The 19,567-nt window shown below is 30.4% G+C and overlaps 1 protein-coding gene across 1 annotated transcript; it reads left to right on the top strand.

The window, feature by feature from the left end:
• The first annotated feature begins 8,525 nt into the window (after nucleotides 1–8,525).
• LOC130818952 (protein BONZAI 3-like) lies at nucleotides 8,526–19,006 on the top strand. The gene is made up of 16 exons (XM_057685237.1): nucleotides 8,526–8,831; nucleotides 12,923–12,970; nucleotides 13,422–13,570; nucleotides 13,649–13,697; nucleotides 13,901–13,957; nucleotides 14,072–14,239; nucleotides 14,325–14,459; nucleotides 14,553–14,614; nucleotides 14,725–14,815; nucleotides 14,916–15,030; nucleotides 15,112–15,188; nucleotides 16,072–16,206; nucleotides 16,334–16,498; nucleotides 16,697–16,810; nucleotides 17,214–17,307; nucleotides 17,507–19,006. The coding sequence occupies exons 1-16, from the start codon at nucleotides 8,691–8,693 to the stop codon at nucleotides 17,650–17,652; spliced, it is 1,746 nt and encodes a 581-aa protein (XP_057541220.1). The 5' UTR covers nucleotides 8,526–8,690; the 3' UTR covers nucleotides 17,653–19,006.
• Nucleotides 19,007–19,567: the final 561 nt, after the last annotated feature.

Below are 19,567 nucleotides of genomic sequence, written 5' to 3'. Positions count from 1 at the left end.
CCGCCCAATTAGCTTGGCGGGCGGGTATTACCCGCCCAAACTTAAATTTTTTTTAAAAAAAGCTGTCCATGCCCGCCCGTTTTTCGAGCCGGGCAAACCGGGCCTGGCGGGTAGCCCGCCCATGAACAGCTCTAGTCCATACGAATGGAAAGGAGGAGAAGGGTTTTGGGTATTATAATCCAATTAAAAGAAAAGGAAAAGAGAGAAGAAATTAAGTTTAGAATATATTTATATTATGTATATTTAAGGTCATTCTCATACTAGTAATTCTCTTAAATTCACTCATCTTAATTATTAATTTCTCAAATATTACAGAAAGCTTTAAATGACCATTTATCCAATACCCTATACATGATAGCTAAGATATACTTTTGAAAAAAAAAGGACATAAATGTGTCCATGGGCCGAATCCGGGTCTCAAACATGTGGACTCGGACCCTAAGGTCATGGACCTATATCCGAACCGGATCCATAGGGTCTAAAAATAGGTGGATCCAAACTCTTAAATTAGAGTCAGGTGGGGTTTAGACCCTTAAGGTCCAACACCCATGCCCATCCTTTCAAATCCTTCATCTTACTTTGCCTTAATTTCCTTCCATCCAAACATAGTGTAAAGGTTGAGATATGGGTTTAGGAAGACTCGACCCAAGTTCAACCCTAGTTCCATGTCCTCATTTTCAGTTACACAACTTCTTTTTTGGTTCCACATCATCATTTTTAGTCGTAACCGCTATATTTTTAGTCAGTTTTTATATTTTTAGTCAATATTTTTTATTGTAGCCTTCGAAAGGTGTATTTAGGGATGGTCATAGGTCCAGGACCCTGTTGGACCCGCCCCTTTTTAAGGGTCTGGGTCTTAAAAAAATTTGACGGGTCCGGGTCCGGGTCCTAAGGTGAGGACCCGGACCCGAACCCTAAACTTTTAAATTTTATATTTTAAATTTCTGATTTCTTAATTTATTTATAATATAATGAAAAGTTGAAAACCCGTTTTTTCCTAAAGCCTAAAGCAGTAAAGACTAAAGACTAAATTTCTGATTTCTTAATTTATTTCTTAATTTATTTATAATATAATGTTTCTCATTTAGTCTTTTCTATTTAATTTTTAATTATGTATTTAGACAACTGTTTTTACGTTCTAGTAATTATTTTGTATTTGAATTTCATGTACTCGAACAAGTGTTTGTAATACGATAATAAGTTGCTTACAAAAATACAAAAAGACTCGAAAAAGGTTCAATTTTGACAAATCAAAGCGGCTTTGTATAAGACCAATTAAGGACCCTAAACCCTGTCAGATCCGTAGGGTCCGGGTCTGGGTCTGAAAATTTTGGACCCTTAGGGTCCGGATCCGAGTCTAGATCCAAAAAAAAGGGTCCGGGTCCGGGTTTGGCCAGACCCGCCCCATGACTATCCCTAGGTGTATTGTCTTTTTTTCAAGAAAAATTCTTTAAAAATAAAAAATTATTATATGTATATGTTTGATAAGAAATAATGATAAAATATATTTTTTTTATAATCCTTTGCACACACCCGTTTCAAATCCGAAAAGATCTAATTTGGAACTGATCTAATCTAAAATAACCCAATCTAAAATTAATCCGGTCATTAATTCACCCACCCTTGACAGTTCTACTTGGTATAGATTAAGTTCTAAACAGTCATTTAATGTTAAACAAACTACACTTTTATAAAACATCGATCATAGTGAAGGTTAATAGGTTATAAATTTGTAATTGTATTTCACTAATTCTTAAATGAGATATTGAGTTGGCCTAATATACATTTTTTGTCTTAAACTGATCACTTATAACGATAAAGTGATCACTTACGATTTTAAATGATTATATTTTATAGGTTTAGAATGATTACTCATAACTCTAAAACGATCATTTTTACGATTTTAAAGTAATCAACTAAAAAATAAGCTAAGATATGGGCCCGTCTCATAGTGAGACAGTCTTATACAAAACGAACTGATTGTATTTAGGACACTGAAAATATAAGGCAACTCACATATATGACAACGTCTTATATATTTCTATAGAAGGTTTATGAAAATTATTATTCAATACATAAAAAGGAGGATATAAATACAAGAGGAAGATATGTAAACTAGGAAGGAAATAAAGGAAATCAAGCAAATATAGGAATAATATATTCCTGTTAAAATTCTTTAATATGTGATTGCTTGATTGATTGCCTAAATATTGCTTGATTGCCTAAAATACTCATTTGGTTTAACTATTTTTAATTTAGTTTGCTTTCGACAGTAAATTATATTTTATATTTTTTATTGGAAAATAATAAATCGCAGACTCTAATACTGTATTTGGATGGAGACTATTGCAGAGATATTGAAAGAAAGGAAATGAAGAGATTTAGAAGAAAGGAGAACCCTTGGTAACAAAAATAGAAGGAAGAGATTTGAAGGTAATAGGTTTGAAGGAAAAAATATAGACAAATTTTGTTAAAAATACAATTTCTCGTAAAGTGAAAAATTTGAGAAAACACTTATTTTTCTTTCTTTTTTGGTTTTTTCTTTTTTCTCTTTCAAACAAACAAGATGTAGTCTCTCTCTATTAGGGTTTAGATTTGGATCAAAACTATTTTTTGTTTTTCATCTAAAAAACTATAAATAATATATCATGCAATTTTCATCAATTCCATGTTTTTCAACATTCAATTTGTTCTTAAAACGAAATATTCATCAAGTTTTTCAATTTTTATAGTACAAATACAGTGACCACATTTCAGATTACATAAATGAACAAAGTTTTAATTCAACTCACTCAATTTCCAAAATATAAAAAGTTCAAATCAAACAAACAAAACAAATACACATAATGGAGTAGTTTTTAAATATTTTTTAAAAATGCAAAAGGTTATATGGATCGAATTTGGGTCTCAAAAGTGAACCTAAACCCGAATTTGAACTCTAAGCTCATGGACCTAAATCTGACCAAGACCCTTAGGGTGCTAAAATAAGTGGATCCAGACCCTTAAATTAAAATTTGAAAAGAATAAGTAAAATAATATAAAAAAGTCAAAAAATAAGTAACTTTTGAACTTTATTCCCAAAATAAGCACTTTTTGCCCAGTCTAGAAGTTCGGCACTGCTCGCTGCCAATAACAGTGAACAAAGAGGTTTGGTACAAAAAAAAGTCAAGATCTTTGTTCGCTATTACTAACAGCGAGCAAATATTTTGACCATTTTTTACCAGTTCTCTTTGTTTGTTATTAATAACAGAGAACAGTTACTTAATGCTATTTTAAGAATAAAGAGAACTGATCAAAAATGGTCAAAGTCTTTGTTCGCTGTTAGTTACAGCGAACAAATATCTTGACTTTTTTTTAGCAAATTTCTTTGTTCGCTGTTATTAACAACGAACAATGAATGCCAAATCTCTAGATTGGGCAAAAAGTGGTTATTTTGGGAGTAAAGTTTAAAAGTTACTTATTTTTTGACTTTTTTTTATATTATTTTACTTATTCTTTTCAAAATTTTCCCTTAAATTAGGGTCAGGTCGGATTGGGTCTAGCTAGACCCTTAGGATCCAAGACCCATGATCATATCAATTTGAACAAAATTTTCCAGTATAATCTGGTTACATGTTAAATTTTTAGGTTACTACCCACTCATTTCCAATCGAATTTCATATCAATTTCAAGTCGGATCAAATTTTGACAGATTTATTACTAAGAACGCAAACATTCACAAGAGTCCACCTCATTATGAGGCGGGTACTAATGGGCTGGCCCAAAATCAAAAATAAAAAAACAAAATCAATTTCAACTTAAAGTATATCTTAAATGGATCATGTAAAATAAAAAATTTCAATTATGACCTAAAGTGATAAATTCTAACATTAAAGTAATCAATTTCAACTTACAAGTTTATAAACTTAAATGGATCGATTATGATCTTTTTAAAGTCTTCAATTTAAACGTTAAAATGATCAATTCAAACCTTAAAGTGATCATTTATATATAAAGTGATCATTTATATATAAACTGATCATTTAATTATAACTTTTTTAAAAAAAAATCAATTTGGGCTTTAAAGGTATTTATTATAGCCTTAAATTGATCAATTACTGATCGCGTATTGTAAAATTCATATTATAATTGGTTACCAAACAAATGGGATATGCATTGTTTAGGTCTCCAATCTCCCTAATTTAGTACTTCTTCTGTTCTAGAATACTTGCATCTTTTGACTTTTCATGCAGTTCAATGTGTTAATTTAATCTTTAATATCTTTAATTATGTATAGTAAAAAACTATAAAAATTTGATATTAATTATCTTTACATTGAGACAAATCAAACAAAATTCAACTTTGTGATGTTTTAATTTATAGATTAAAATTAATCACAAATTAAAAGTGATAAATAAATATTGCATTATCTTAAAATACAACAAGTAATATGACACAGAGGAATTTTTTTTTTTTTTTTTATAAAAAAAAAACCTTTTATTTTGGTCAATTAATATTAGCGTATGAGAATATATTGCATATGTGATTGTCATGTGACGATTCCATGCAATCGTCATAACTCATACTTCATGCACCGACGTTAGTGTAGTTCTAGATGATTGCTTATGTGTCCTTAATTTTTTTCACTCTTAATCAAATATCCTATTTAGTTTTATATACTTATAGACGTATAATTTTAATTTTTAAATATCACTAACAGCTTATTTGTAGGTAATAATAAACGGTGGTAATAAGAATAAATAATTAGTGTAATTTTGATTTAAAATATTTTGGCTACCTTGATGACCATTGTCCATACTTATCTAACTTTAATCATCTCATTTTCTTCATCAAATTCATTCCATTGCATTACTATTGGGAGAGGTGGTAATGAAAAATTGTAAATAAAAAAACTTTTTTGTGATCAAAGTTTCATTACCATGGGAATGATGTGAAAATTTTGATAAAATTTACACTATAAATCATTCCCATTACCACAATTTAATACCACTAATCAAACGGGTCGTAATTGTACTGGTTTAAATGTTATAAAAGTTGATATATTGATAAAATTTACATTGAAACGAATCAAATAAGATTTTATTTAACTATGTTTTAACTTATAATAGATCGAGAATATGATACAAACCAAAGTGATCTATAAATAAAGTCAAAAAATAAATAAGACATTTAATTAAAATAGAAAAGTTTATATCTTTAAATTTTCTATTTTTATTCTCTTGCTCAAGCCATATTTCCTTTAATAACAATCATCACTCTAATAATGTATTATTGATGATAAAAAGTTTTACACGACATAATTAAAAAAATTTAAAGCTAGTGATATATATCTTGATGATAAATACTATTATTTTTCTTAAAAATGCTTATACATTAATTTTGTTAAAAATCAATATCATATTTTATAAAAAAATGTGGACTTAGCTTTAATGACAATATTCAACTTTTAATATCTTAAGTTGATCATGGTGGGGAATTAGTAAACAACTAATCTTTTTACGGGAAATTTTGAAAGACTTGTTAAGGAAGAATCTTTGGTAAACACGTTACACGTTTAAGACCAGAATATATCGTTAACTACACCTTTTATTATAGTAGACAAGTAATATAATATATAATATAATATAATAATTGATTGATGCTTATGAGTTAAGAGCTTATCTCCTTTCACAAAAATAATTATTTAATTTTTTCTAAATATAAATTTAATTGCTAATATTTTTACTTATATATAATTAAAGTTATAATAAATTAAATTAATAAAATCATGTATCAACTGAATACTAAAAGGATCTTGCTTACTCTCCCTTTGACTCACACGGGGCAGAGCAAAAAATTTGGAAGTTTTATTTATTTTTACGATATTTTTTAAAATGGGGTATGTAATATATTAAAGATAAAAATATTTTCCATTTTAAGAAAAATTATTCAGGATAAAATATATTGTAATATTATATTAATTAAAAATATAAAAAAGGTTTACAAAAAATCACTTAAAATATGTTGCTCAAAATCGGGCCTGAATAACACTATTTGATATTTGAGGCCCCTTATTTCTGGGGGCCTAGGCGGTTGGCTACCTTAAATGCCCTAACAACCGCCCCTGTGTTTTACAATGTTGGCTATGTATTTTGTGTTGGGTTACATATATTTGTTTTATTCTTTTTTCTTCAATAATTATTTAATTTTGTGGGTTAATTTTTAGATTTTTTTTAGATCACCGTTAATTCTACTCTATTTTCTCAAGGTTAGTTTCGTTTTGTTGTTTGAATTCTTATGATTTATGTATATTTCTTCATTCATCAACTTTTTGGGTTGATAATTTTGAATTTTTATACATTCATCGCAATTTATATAGGTATTTAATTTTAATGATGAACATTTAAGTTTTCTTTTTAATTTGGTTTTTGGAATGAAGACTAGGTTTTTGTTTTATTTTTGAATAGAAATATAGGTTTTTTGTTTTTTTGGAATGAAAAATCAGGGTTATTATCATTTAGTTTTTGGGATGAAAAAATGGGGATTTTCATTAAATTTTTGGATGAACATTAGGGTTTTTTTTATTATTATTTTTGAATGAAAATTTAGGGTTTTCGTTATTTTCTTTCTAATTTAGAAGCTGTGTAATTTATAATTGCTTTTGTCAGATTTGAAGGAGTATAGTGAAGAGAAGCCATAGTTAGGCAGGGAGATGAGTAGTACTCGTAGAATGTATAGTTGATGCTACTCTTTGTTAAGGAATTCTCACTTAAATAGATGATAAATATAAACAAATAAAAAAACTACTCAAAAAGGTTGGTGCAAGATGTTCCATGAGCACATTTTATATTAATTCCTACTATCTATTGCATTTTAGCGTGTTGGATAGTCATTGGTACTGTAAGCAAGTCTTCCAAATTTTTTTTTATTTCATTCAACTGTTGCATAATTTACTTATTTTATACACTTTCAATACTTGTATCGGCCACACCTTTGCAACATATTGACATTTTAATATTTTCATTCGTATTATTGTCAATACAAATGTGTAAAATATCATAATTAAATTCGATAGTGTAATACGCACGCGACCCCACAACTAGTGTCTTAAAAATCTTAATTAAATTTTTTTCTCCAAAATAGTATATTCTAAACGTAAAAAACATTAGAAAATGAAAGGAATAAGATATTTATATGTCAAAAGCTACCAAATTATACTTCTTTCGTTTTTTATTTGCACCTTTTTTCTTATATATATACTTTGAACCTTTTTAAAGCTTGTTGTCCTAACTCGCCTATTTTTCGAGTCGAGAGGGCTAGGCCCGCTTGACAAATAGTCCCCACATGATTAGCTCTAATCCTATTAATTTGGGAAAGACACACTTATGTATGAGATTAACATAAAAGGAATAATTTATTTTTGTTAGTATAGTTCAAGTTGTACAATATTCAGATTATTTTTAACTTTTTTAAAATGTAAATCTCCACGTCACTTAGGTAAAATAAATTATCATGACTTAATAATTTATCAGTATTTTGCTTTTAAAAATATAAACAAAAAAAATAAAATAAAATAAACAAAAAAATTGCAAATTAATGAGTTCCTTAATTTAAATATAAATAACTAAGCTATTTATTTGTACATTAATTTAAATATGAAAATTTTAATAAACAAAAAAAATATAAATATAAATTGCTAATGGTTTCAAATAAACAATTAACAAACATATTTTATTTTATATATAAAAGGTCAAATGAGTTCCTTATTAATTATGGTAGCTTAGTTGGCAAAGCTTTACAAAGATCACATGTTTAAGACCCTCATGATAAAGTTAGTTGGATAATGCATTCCATTAGCAAATATAGAAATAAGTGTTCAAATCTCTACAACAATTTATTTTATCTATTCCTATAAAACACATCATAAACCACTAAAAATAACACAACAATAATAATTTGTATAAAATTTGTTTCTTTTTAATGTAATAATTGAACCATTTGTAACATAATAATTTACTGAAAATGATAAAAGCACTATGTAATATAATAGCATTTTTATTTTATAATATTGTAAAATAAAATAAACTACTTATGGAAGAGAAAGGCTCTCGGGAGAGACGAACTCAAAACACAAAGTTCATTTCTCATATTATATATTCCTTTTTTTTTTTAGTTTTTGCACAATTTTTAAAGTAAATTTTAAATTTTAATATCTCTACTTATGCGTCATAAAAAATTATAAAAAATATAGAGTAAAAAGATATACATTAAGACGAATCTAACGAGATCTCACTTGGATATATTTTAGCGTATGTCTTAAAAATCTTAATCAAATTTTTTCCACAAAAATAAAATATTCTAAACGAAAAAAATATTAAAAAAATAAAATAATATTAAATAGCTATTTAACCGATACATAAAACTACTCTAAAAACTTTGAAAGAAATTTAAAATTATACCAAATTATAGTTTATTTTGAGAAAAAAGTTACACTACACGTTTTAGAAAGTTTCAAAGAAATTTACCAAAATCATTGATATAAAAATCAAGTTAGCTGAGAATTACGTAAGTTGTATATGTTGGATTTAGTTTATTGTTGAAGTAGTAATACTAATTTAGCAAAAGTTTTAAGGGTTCGTAAGTATAGTTGATCAGGATTCAGGACACAGAATTTGCAGATTGTGTAGAGATCAATCATACAAAAAAAAAAAATGGGTGGATGTTTTTCAGATTTGAAGGCTGGACAAGCCGCTGTTGGTGGACCATTACCGATGCTTGCTGCCGGACATAACGATGCCGTTGATCACTTTTATCGTAAAAAAGGTTATCAGCCATTATTCACTCAAATTGAGGTATTACTTAATTTGATTATTTGAATTTCAATTAATATTAAATTGTAGCAAAATTTAATACGATAAACCTTTTGATTTTGTTAAGAATCGATATGAAATGCTTGGTAATTTACAATTGCATGTTGTTTTAGTTCAAATTGGTTGCGATGGTTCGACATATATACATCTTATAAAAGTAAAAGATACTTTTCATGATGTTGATATATTATGTTGACGGCTCAATCTAGGTTTTTTATATACAATTGTGGATTTCTGGGGCCCATATTAACATTAGCCAATTAGGGTTTGAGGTTTTGTAGATTTGGAATTTTTTACTTTTAGGGTTCTTCATAATTTATAATTTTGTAGTACTTGAGATTAGGTTTTAGTAGTAAATTATTAGACTTCCTTCATCTGTTCCAATATAGTCCCAACATTTAAAATATAAGCACTATTCACTTATTTACCTTAATTCGTGATTAATTTGTAATCTATAAGTTAAAATATAGTCAAGTGAAATCTTGTTTGATTTGTCTCGATGCAAAGATTATTAATATTAAATTTTTATGATTTTTTATTGTACATAATTATAGATATTAAGGATTGAATTAGTGCATTGGACTGCGTAAGAAAGCAAACGTTGCAAGTATTTTGGAACAGAGGAAGTATAAAAGTTGACCCGTTTAGATAACTTGGGGGTGTTTGGCACATGGAATTTCAAGGAGGGAATGGGACTTTGGGGTAAAAAGAGTCTCAAGTCTTTGTTTGTTTAAAGGGAATGAAAATAGGGAATGGGATTAAAAATTCTAAAGTTCCCAAGATAAATGTGTTGGGGGAGGATGGTATTTGAGTTGAGACTTTGATTCTTATCACTTACATCTAAGTTCCTAACATAACAAACAAGGAATAAGACTTTTTTATCTTAAAAATCTCATCTTAAAAGGCTCATATTAAAGTCCTATTTCCTTGTGCCAAACACCCTCTTAGTATAAACTTGATCTATAAGAAGTGGGTTTCGGTTGAGTTTTTCAACTTGTTTAACTAGACCACAAATTCTTGTGAGAGACGGTCTTTTTGAGAGACCATCTCTAATTGGGTTGACCCATTATATATTTTTTAAAATATTGTAAGTAGGCATTAAGGATACGTTAAGTAAGCATTAAGGATAACATAAGTTGCATTAAGAATACGCTAAGTAGGCATTAATATTAAATGGGCTGGGCTTGAAATACGTCTCTCAAAGAGACGGTCTCTTAAGAGACTAGTTGTAACTAAACAGGTTTAATTGATGAACTTCATATTTTCAACTCAAGCATAGACTACTTTTGACTTGTTTATGTATAAAAATCTCAACTTTTTTAATAAATGTTGATAAGGGACAAGAAATTTAATAAACTCTATTGATAGATCGAAATATGATAATTACTAGCATAGTTGAATTCAAATTGCTTCACTTAATTGATAGATATTTTTTAATCATTAAAAATAATTAGAGTAAAAAGTTTAAATAATCTATAATTAATACTTCGATAAATGATTGGGCATACGTTGAGAAATAAAATTCATAACGAAGATATAAGGAGTTTAGGAGTTGCAAATATTGAGGAAAAGATGAAAGAGAATCGTTTAAGATGGAAGATTGAAATTTGGAGCTTGGGAGACTTAAAAAGAGGGCGAGGAACTTGCAGGCAAGAGTGTAAAAAAATATATGAAGGATTTAGATTTACAAATTGAGGTAAAAATCAAAATAATTGGAGAAGAATCTAAGTGGATGACTATTGATGCCGATATATTGATCATCTAGCCGACCCCGATTTTTTGGAGTTAAAGGTCTGTCATTGTTCTTGTTGTTGTAATCAACAATTAATGGTTTTAAGGATTGAATAGGTAACATATTTGATAAATGAGTTGGGTTAGAATTGTGTTTTTCAACCTGTTTAAGAAATAGTTTAGATTTGGATGGAACATTGTCAACCTTTTAATATGGACCTTTATACAAACTCGACCAATTTGCCAAGAGAACAATATGATTTTTATTTTTCTTTGAATTGCACATAATTGGATTACATAGATTGTTCCCAAAAGATAAATTTTAATTGATTTTTTTAATCTTTCTTTTATGTATCTTGCAGTCTCAACCATGTATTGCATTCATCTAAAGGATTTTTTTTTTAATTTTGTCCAATCAACTAAAAGAATTATCTTTGCGTCAATGTGTTTTTATTTGTTGTGTTTTTGACTTTATTTCTATATTTATGAGTACTTGTTAAAGATAATAATATACCGCGATTGATGTGTGCAAATTGGGTTTGAGTTGGGAACTTGTAGAGGTAAGTTTCTTGATTATTTAAGATTCATGACACAAAAAGTATGCTTTACAGCATTTTTACGAAATTAATAGAAGAAACTTTTTTGTTATACGAGTAATAAAAACTTATAATTTGCGCTTTAAATCATTATATTTTTCTATGGCGCACGAATTATAGTTCTTGTCATGATTTTTCCATAAACCTTAAGTGCAAGCCAACAAGGACATAGACATAACCTACTAATGGAAAGACCTTGAATTGATGGTAGAATAAATCTTTATTAAGGAACTCATTTTGCGATTATTAAATAGAAGTTGTGTAAAGTATATCCAGATTTCTTAGCATGCAATCTGGTGTGCAGCCTATGTGTAAGATAATTTTCCTAGTCATAAGTTAATTAATTTTCTGGGTTTATCATTATTGATTAGAAAACTTGTATTCTCTTACAATTTTTGACATTAATTTGCAAATTGCTTGCCTCTTTTGTTTTCTTTTCTAGTTTTAAGTTAATGATCTTTGGGATTTACTCTTGCCTAAATAATTTGGAGAATGCTCTTCCAATTCGTTTTTCCTCTTTAATGAATCTAATAATCTATGTTACTCGAAGTTAAGTCCTTGTGTATGATTCACTTATTTGTCAGTATCAGACTCAAAAATTTGTAAAAGAAATTCATGATTTTTGTTCAAGGGAGCCAAAGTTTCTTAGTTATTTGGTTATTTATTATAATAGTTTATAGTGAAATCATTCGTTATATTATGTTCACTATATTTGTTTGATATTAAAGTTCAATCGAAAATAATATCTTTGTTGAACGAGACTATTAGGTACATCTAACCCTTTAAACCCCGCCTAGATGGAAACTTAGGCGCATTGTTATCTAGAATGGAATCTGGTCTAGTATAGGGAACGAGAACAAGATTGTGAAACACAATCTAGAGTGACTCTGATTCCGTATGAGATACATTATATATGCAGAAAAAATTTAATAAAAGGAAATTAAATTAATTTTCGTGCGTTGGATGTGTTTTTAAGCACACTTTTTTTTTAGTTTTCTTGGCTTTAAATCTCTCTCCTTTAATTTGTAAATGTATGGAGGCCATGAAACTTATTACAATATTGGTCAGATGTTCGCTGAACCAATACAACACCTTTGTCAATTTGGGCTGTGTTTCGTTGGCAATATGGGATGGATGTTTTGATTTTGCGAAACGAGACACACTATGTCTCACGCTTGAGGTTTAGACATTGGGTTGATTGAATGTTTTTTGTGCAAAATGAAGTATGGAGGTGTCATAGCAGACTGTCCGAAACTTGACATGGTTACTGTTTTAAAATCTCCGATCATAGCTTTGAGTTTCAATGCATTCTCAAATATTTCTGGTATTATATACAATTAAGTAAGTTTGTTTCAAGTGGTAGTGACTATTGACCTATAATGCTCTTATGCTTTAATGGCATACACGAAATGCTAATTGAAAAGCACTTTTACATTCCCCGTCCTTTTCAACTGGTCGGTAGTGTTGCAATGAGTTTTGGACAACCTTTATAATGAAATCAAGAGGACAGGCAGGTTAATAGAGGAAGGATTTATAGCGTTTGCTATTTACTCTTGAGCTGTGAGTTAATAATTTCCGTGCATCAGAATTTCAGGAGAATATACAAAATTTGATTTCTTGTTTGAGAAGTTTATTTTATGGTGTGTCCATGTTCAATACTAGTGATCATTTGGCTTTTTTGAGTGTTTTGATGATCTATCTCTTTTACTACTTAGAGAAATTGATTCATGGCACTTTGTTCTGCAGTTATCTCTGTCTGCTTCAGGGCTGCTTGATCTTGACATTATGTCAAAGGTATATTATCTTAACCTTTTATCAAATGTATGATCCTTTGTCAGAGCCATTTTGAATGTTTGTTTGCAGGCATTAAGTTACATCAACTTACATCGGAAGTTATAACTTCCCGAGATGTAGAAAACTCGACAAATATTGGTAGCTCAATTCACATGAACCCCTTAATAATTGGGTCTAGTTACTGAGGTAGGTGTTGAAGTAGTTGTTTAGCTTTTGATTTTTCACCCTGAAAGTCCGACTTCCTTCATCATTGGAAACGCTTAGTTAAACAACTACTGCAACTCTGGAAGTTGTATTGGTGTATTGATCAAGTCATTTGAAGTAAAGCTAGCCTAACACGCTGCAACTAGCTGCACACTTATGACATATTCCTTTTTTCTAAAGTCTGCAATTTATTATAATAGACAATTTGTTTAAACTTTTTTAATGACTATTTTGCTTCAATATGCAGAGTGATCCCATGGCTGTTGTTTACATGAAGAAGCAGAATGGGACTCTTCTGGAAATTGGTCGTACAGAGGTCATCTTAAACAACTTGAATCCTGTTTTTATTCAGAAAATACCTGTTGCCTACCAGTTTGAAATTGTTCAGTCACTCGTGTAAGCATTCTTCCAGATGGACCTTCTACATATTTGTTAGTGCAATTTATTTATTTATTCATTCTTTGTCTATACTAGGTTTCAGCTATATGATGTTGATACAAAATTTAACAATGTGCCAGTTAAGGTAAGTTCATTACAGGGTGTTAGCTAGTCTGTGTAATTGTTAGTTAGTTCCCCGTCAGTTAGTTTGAAAAATAATATAAGTATTAATTAAAAAAAAACTGCTTCATAAAACGTTTTCCAACCCTAGCTAGATAGAAGAATATGTTTAATAGAACAATGTTCTACCAAATTCTGACTTGACAAAAACTACAATTATTTGTTCAGGCACTCAAGTTACAGGATCAAGAATTTCTTGGAGAAGCTAGCTGTGTCTTGTCAGAGGTACTTTCAGTTGGAAAACAAACTTGTCTTTCTTTTTGCACCAGATATGGGCACTGCGCCTTTTTGAGGGTTTTACAAGCTGTGACATAGTATTTCTATGTTCTTCTTTGGCAGATTTTCACTAAACGTGATAAGACTTTGACTTTAAAGTTGCACAACCAAAGAAGGAAAAATGCAGGCATGGTAACTGTTCATGCAGAAGAAACTCTTGCTACTAAACATGCTGTAGACCTTGTATTCCGTTGTACCCATCTGGATAACAAAGATAGCTTTTCCAAAAGTGTATGTAAACTTGTGTAGCTTTTATGGTTCATCTCGTACTTTCTAGTATTTAATTTGTCAATACTAATTTCCACATTATTTTTAGGATCCCTTCTTGCGCATATCCAGGAAAGTTGAGACTGGAGATGCTATTCCAATCTGCAAGACAGAGGTGATTAACAACAACCTGAATCCTGTTTGGAGGCCTCTTTGTTTGACTACACAACAGTTTGGAAGCAAGGCAAGTTTATAAGTAATACTTTGACATTCTCATTAAGCGAATTGAAGAATTTTATTGTTCATCCTTATAATGTTCTTGTTGATTCTATTGCAGGATAATCCAATGATTATTGAGTGTTTTGATTTTAACAGTAATGGTAGTCATACTCTAATTGGGTAATCTTCCTTGGTTCCTTCTTTTTTCTACTTATCTGCATATCAACTTGTGCTCTCTAGCTCTGTGTGCTATACTTAAAAGTTATAACAAATGAATACACTTGAAACAGAAAACTTCACACATCAATGTCAGCCTTAGAAAATCTGTACAGAGAAAAGACGTGTCTCAACTTTGTTAAGACACACCATGGTAAAGATAAGGTACTTGTGTTAAAAAGCTAAAAGAATTATACTATGCTTATTCATAATGTGCAGCTATTTGTACAGTTTTACTAATATTGTTGAGTAATGATGACTGCAGGTTCTTAATGGTAAGCTATTTGTAGATGCATTCAGTGAAAAGCAGGTGTACAGCTTTCTTGATTACATTTCTAGTGGTTTTGAGCTCAACTTTATGGTTGCCATTGACTTTACAGGTATGTAATCTTCATAAATGCCTTAGATCTGAATTACCAGCTGATTATGCGTATTCATATTCTTCGTTGTGTTTTGGGCAGCTTCAAATGGAAATCCGAGAAGTTCGGAGTCGTTGCACTATATTGACCCCTCTGGCAGATTGAATGCTTACCAGCAAGTAAGGACTTTTCAAGACCATGAAAATCTATGAAGTCACTAATTATATAGGTAGTCAGACTTTAAGGTGTTTATTTAGTTAAATGTAGGCAATGGAAGTCAATCACCGCTTCCACTTTTCGGTTCAAAGTCAAGTGTCCAAAATGTCGATTTATGCTGCATACTCTGCCTTGAATTTCTCATTTTGTCGAGGGTGAAGGTATAAATTTGCTTCCATGGTTGCATACTTAGAACAATAGACAACAACAAAGACAATGCCCAAAAGATTGGGATCGGGTACATGAACCAATCTTTCAGTTGATTCAGTTCCAATGGTCGTCCATGTGAATTCTTCTTCTCCATTAATTTGATTTTCTACCATCTCAATTTGTAAATCTAGATCCTTCATATCATTTTCTGCTCCTATCCTCTAAGTTATCTTCAGTCTTCCTCTCCTTCTTCTCCTAAGCTCTAACTTTCTATCTTCCATACCAGTTCACTAATACCACATCTTTTCACATGCCCAAATCATCTTAAACAATTATCTTTCATCTTTTCCTCAATATTTGCAACTCCTAAATCCGTTCTTATATCTTCGTTTCGAAATTTATCCCTGAAAGTATGTCCACTTATCCATTGAAGCAGTCGAATTTTTGCTACTCCCATCTTTCAATTATATTCCTTTCTAAAAGCCAACATTTGATCAATAAAGTTGCGCTGGTTTAATAGTTGTTCGATAAAATTTTCCCTTCAACTTTAAGAGAACACCTCGATTACATAATATTCTAATATTCGCGCTTCATTTTTGCCACCCACACTTCATTTTATGAGTCTTATCTTGTCGGATGTCCTTACTACTCTAAAGGAATAGAAGCACAACTTATTCACAATTGGATTTTTTACAGGCTATAATGGAGGTTGGAGAGGTTTTACAATTTTACGACTCTGACCGGCGTTTTCCTGCTTGGGGTTTTGGAGGAATGTTAATGGACCGCAGTGTTTCCCATTGCTTTAACTTGAATGGAAGCCCTTATGATGAGGTATTTTGGTTTGTGCAACATTTACTTCTAGCCTTGGAGCTAATTTTTTGCTACACATGTTCATGATGTACCAAAACATGAAATATAGATGTATCTGTTTTCTTATACATCTTCGCATCTCATTTAGGTTGAAGGCATTGCAGGGATTATGGCTGCCTACAACGCTGCTCTACAATCTGTTGCACTTAGTGGGCCTACTTTATTTGGCAATGTAGTCAACAAAGCAGCAGAAATTGCTGTCCAGTCCCTTCTACATACTAGAAACAAGTACTACGTATTGCTAATCATTACGGTAAATACATGAAATGAAACTGCAGATACAATTTATAATTACGAATCCCTTGAGTTTTTTTGTTGTTAATAGTTTGACCAAAAGGCTCACATATTTTCTCGAGCTAGAACGAAACAGAGGGTGCATGTCAGAAATGTCTACTTTGGGTGGGTTTAATGTGGCTTTTTCTTCCCTTCAAAATTCTTGCTTTTCTTTCAGGATGGAGTTCTCACAGATATAAAAGAAACTATAGATGCTGTGGTAAAGGCATCTGATTTACCTCTATCAATACTAATTGTTGGAGTGGGTGCTGCTGATTTTACGCAAATGGAGGTAAAACTAACTATCTGCGTAATTTGTACATATTGAAATTCACCGATTTATAAAGAGCAACAGATCTCTCTTGTGCAATCGTTTTTGGATCTTGTATCAAGCAAACGGTGCTAGTCTTGCTAGATTCTCACTTGGTGAGATATGCAGAAAGAAGTGAAATGGCTACACCTACGTACACTACGTTTTCTTGGTAACCTGTAGTTAGAGGTGTTCAACCCGATATTTACCCGACCTATAACCAAACTCGACTTTAAAATGAATTTAAAATAATGTAAGAATCAATGTGGACGCAAAATCCGATTTTGAACTGACCCTAAATACCGGCTCAAAATCAACCCGATGACCCGAATGAACACCTCTACCTGTAGTGAATGGAAAAATTTTACATTGTGATTTGTGACAGATTCTTGATGCTGATACCAAGAGATTGGAAAGCACTACAGGTCGAATAGCTACACGAGACATTGTCCAATTCGTCGCTATGCGTGAAGTTCAAGGTTTGTTAATGTCACATATACTCAACCGATCTTTGATGCTTTTCCCATTTTACATTTCTACTCATCGGTTCCAAATTTAATACAAAATGGACAATAATCCTGTGGTATGGACAATTTTTAGACTGGATATATGTGATTTACCTACTATGTTTATTTTTAACTCACGTACACTTTAAAAAGAGACGTACTTTTGATGCAGCAGGACAACGATCCATGGTTCAAGAGGTCTTGGAAGAGTTGCCTGGACAATTCGTGGCGTACATGCAGAGCAGAGATATCAAGCCACTAAACGTGAACACGGAAACTACATTGCACCAAGCACCCCTTGTGAACCATCATCTTTAATGTTTAAGCAAATATTAATGCTGGAATTTGAAGTTAGATCAAGGTTAGAAGAATGGTTTAGGTTTGAGCAAGTGCAAATATTTGTCATAGATATTCTTTTGTAGGGTGTGTTGATGTCAAAGTTATTCATTGGTTTGTTGATGAGGGGTGTTACAATGGTGGTTAAATATGAGAATTGAGAGGTGTGATATGATTCCATATTTCCTTCATTCTTTTACTTCCAATCATTCTCATTCTATATTGTATAGTCTATATTTGTTGGGGATTACCAAATAAATCCTCAATTTGTTCAAATTGTAGAGTATGATTTAAGGTTATAAATATGCATGCACAAATTGACTTATGTTGATCAGTTTTCTAATTCCTATAATAAACTCAAATCAATCTACTAAATGACAAGGAATTACTCTAAAAACTTAACAATGCTTACTCATTTAATATTATATTATGATTGTTGAATTTCAAACAACCATGAAAATAGAAAAAAGAGAAAGAAGAGAAGAAATTGTGAAGAGGAGGAGAATACTGTTTTATTTCATTTTATTTCATAAATTCTAATACACTTTTTGGTCTTATGTTCCCTTTTATACTACTAAGACTATCACAAACACTCATTTATAACTAATTGCAATCTTACTACCAAATGTTCATTTCATGCATAAAATTCAGTTCATGAGTTAAACCCATAATTAGTCAACCATACTTCAGAAGTAATTATAAATATAATCTCCATTTAAATTAAATATACATTACTACATAAAGACAAATCACACTAAAATAAATATCACAAATTCGTATCTTTCATTAGTCATCATTTCAAAATCATAAATCTTACCCTGACTTTTTATGGTGGGTAAAATTCAAACTCACACAAATAGTTTCTAAATACGTAAATATAACGTGCCTTTTCATATAACTAAAATCTAGAGCTCTCAAACATTTACCTTGAACTTTAACAGCTAGCTCAATCATCACAAGATTAAAAACTTATTGATCTTAAACATCTTATTGAGCTATTTAATTACATTAAATTTAAGCCCTATCACGATTTAAGAAGTTAGTTTTGAACATATATTAAGCTAAATTATTTTTAAAACTTTAACAAAAAAATTAAAGGAAAAATTACTAGAAATAATATAACTTTTGGCTAATTTTCTACAATAATAATAATTTTTTATCAACCATGAATAATGAAGTAGGTATTTTCCTTGAATAACTCTAACATATTAAAAATCAAAGTATATGAGATTATATGATAAAAAAAAATTGATAATTAATTAATAAACTAAAGTTAACATTATAAAAACCCCAAAGTTAATGTTGTTCATAGTTTATCTAAAGTTAATATAATTGTAGAGAAATTAAGAAAATATTGTATTATTTTCAGTAATTTTTTCAAAATTAATGGTGTTTTCCACTATTTTATAGCAATTACAATAAAAATCCGTCAGTCTCCTAAGAAATCGTTTCTCTAAAAGGACATCTCTGAACCATATCAGCTAGGCTCAAATGGAGATAGCAGCAAAGACTCAAGAAGCAACCCAAGAAGAATGGAATTCAACAACAACAAGAGCAACAAACACCACCATGTTGATTTTGATGGAGTTTGTATAGCTTCTGATTTTATGCACATTACAAGGAGATCAAGATAAATCAAAATAATAAGGAAGATCATGAACTAATTATGGGAAAACAAGGCCAAGAGTTTGAAGCATCAAATGAATACAGAAGACCTGCAGCAACCCAAGATCAGAGACATCAGCAGCCTCTGACCAATTCCATTGACCAAGCCACCTTGGCGGGCCTACCCAGACGAACCCTAAGCCCATTTGATGACGTGAAGGACATAATTGGAATCTCCACACTGGAACCTAGCCACCATGGTCCAAAGGTTCTACGCATGATCATTGGAAGC

This window comes from Amaranthus tricolor, chromosome 7 (genome assembly GCF_026212465.1).
Source record: "Amaranthus tricolor cultivar Red isolate AtriRed21 chromosome 7, ASM2621246v1, whole genome shotgun sequence".
Taxonomy (NCBI): domain Eukaryota; kingdom Viridiplantae; phylum Streptophyta; class Magnoliopsida; order Caryophyllales; family Amaranthaceae; genus Amaranthus; species Amaranthus tricolor.
The sequence above is the reverse complement of the archived record's forward strand: the minus strand, read 5'-3'. Positions and strand labels throughout refer to the sequence as shown.

Bases quoted from the DNA above. Each gene is read 5' to 3' on its own strand.
- LOC130818952 (XM_057685237.1), top strand. From the start codon at position 8,691: ATGGGTGGATGTTTTTCAGATTTGAAGGCTGGACAAGCCGCTGTTGGT. The intron at 12,971-13,421 runs GTATATTATCTT...TTCAATATGCAG, and splicing joins ATCTTGACATTATGTCAAAG to AGTGATCCCATGGCTGTTGT. The intron at 15,189-16,071 runs GTAAGGACTTTT...GATTTTTTACAG, and splicing joins GATTGAATGCTTACCAGCAA to GCTATAATGGAGGTTGGAGA.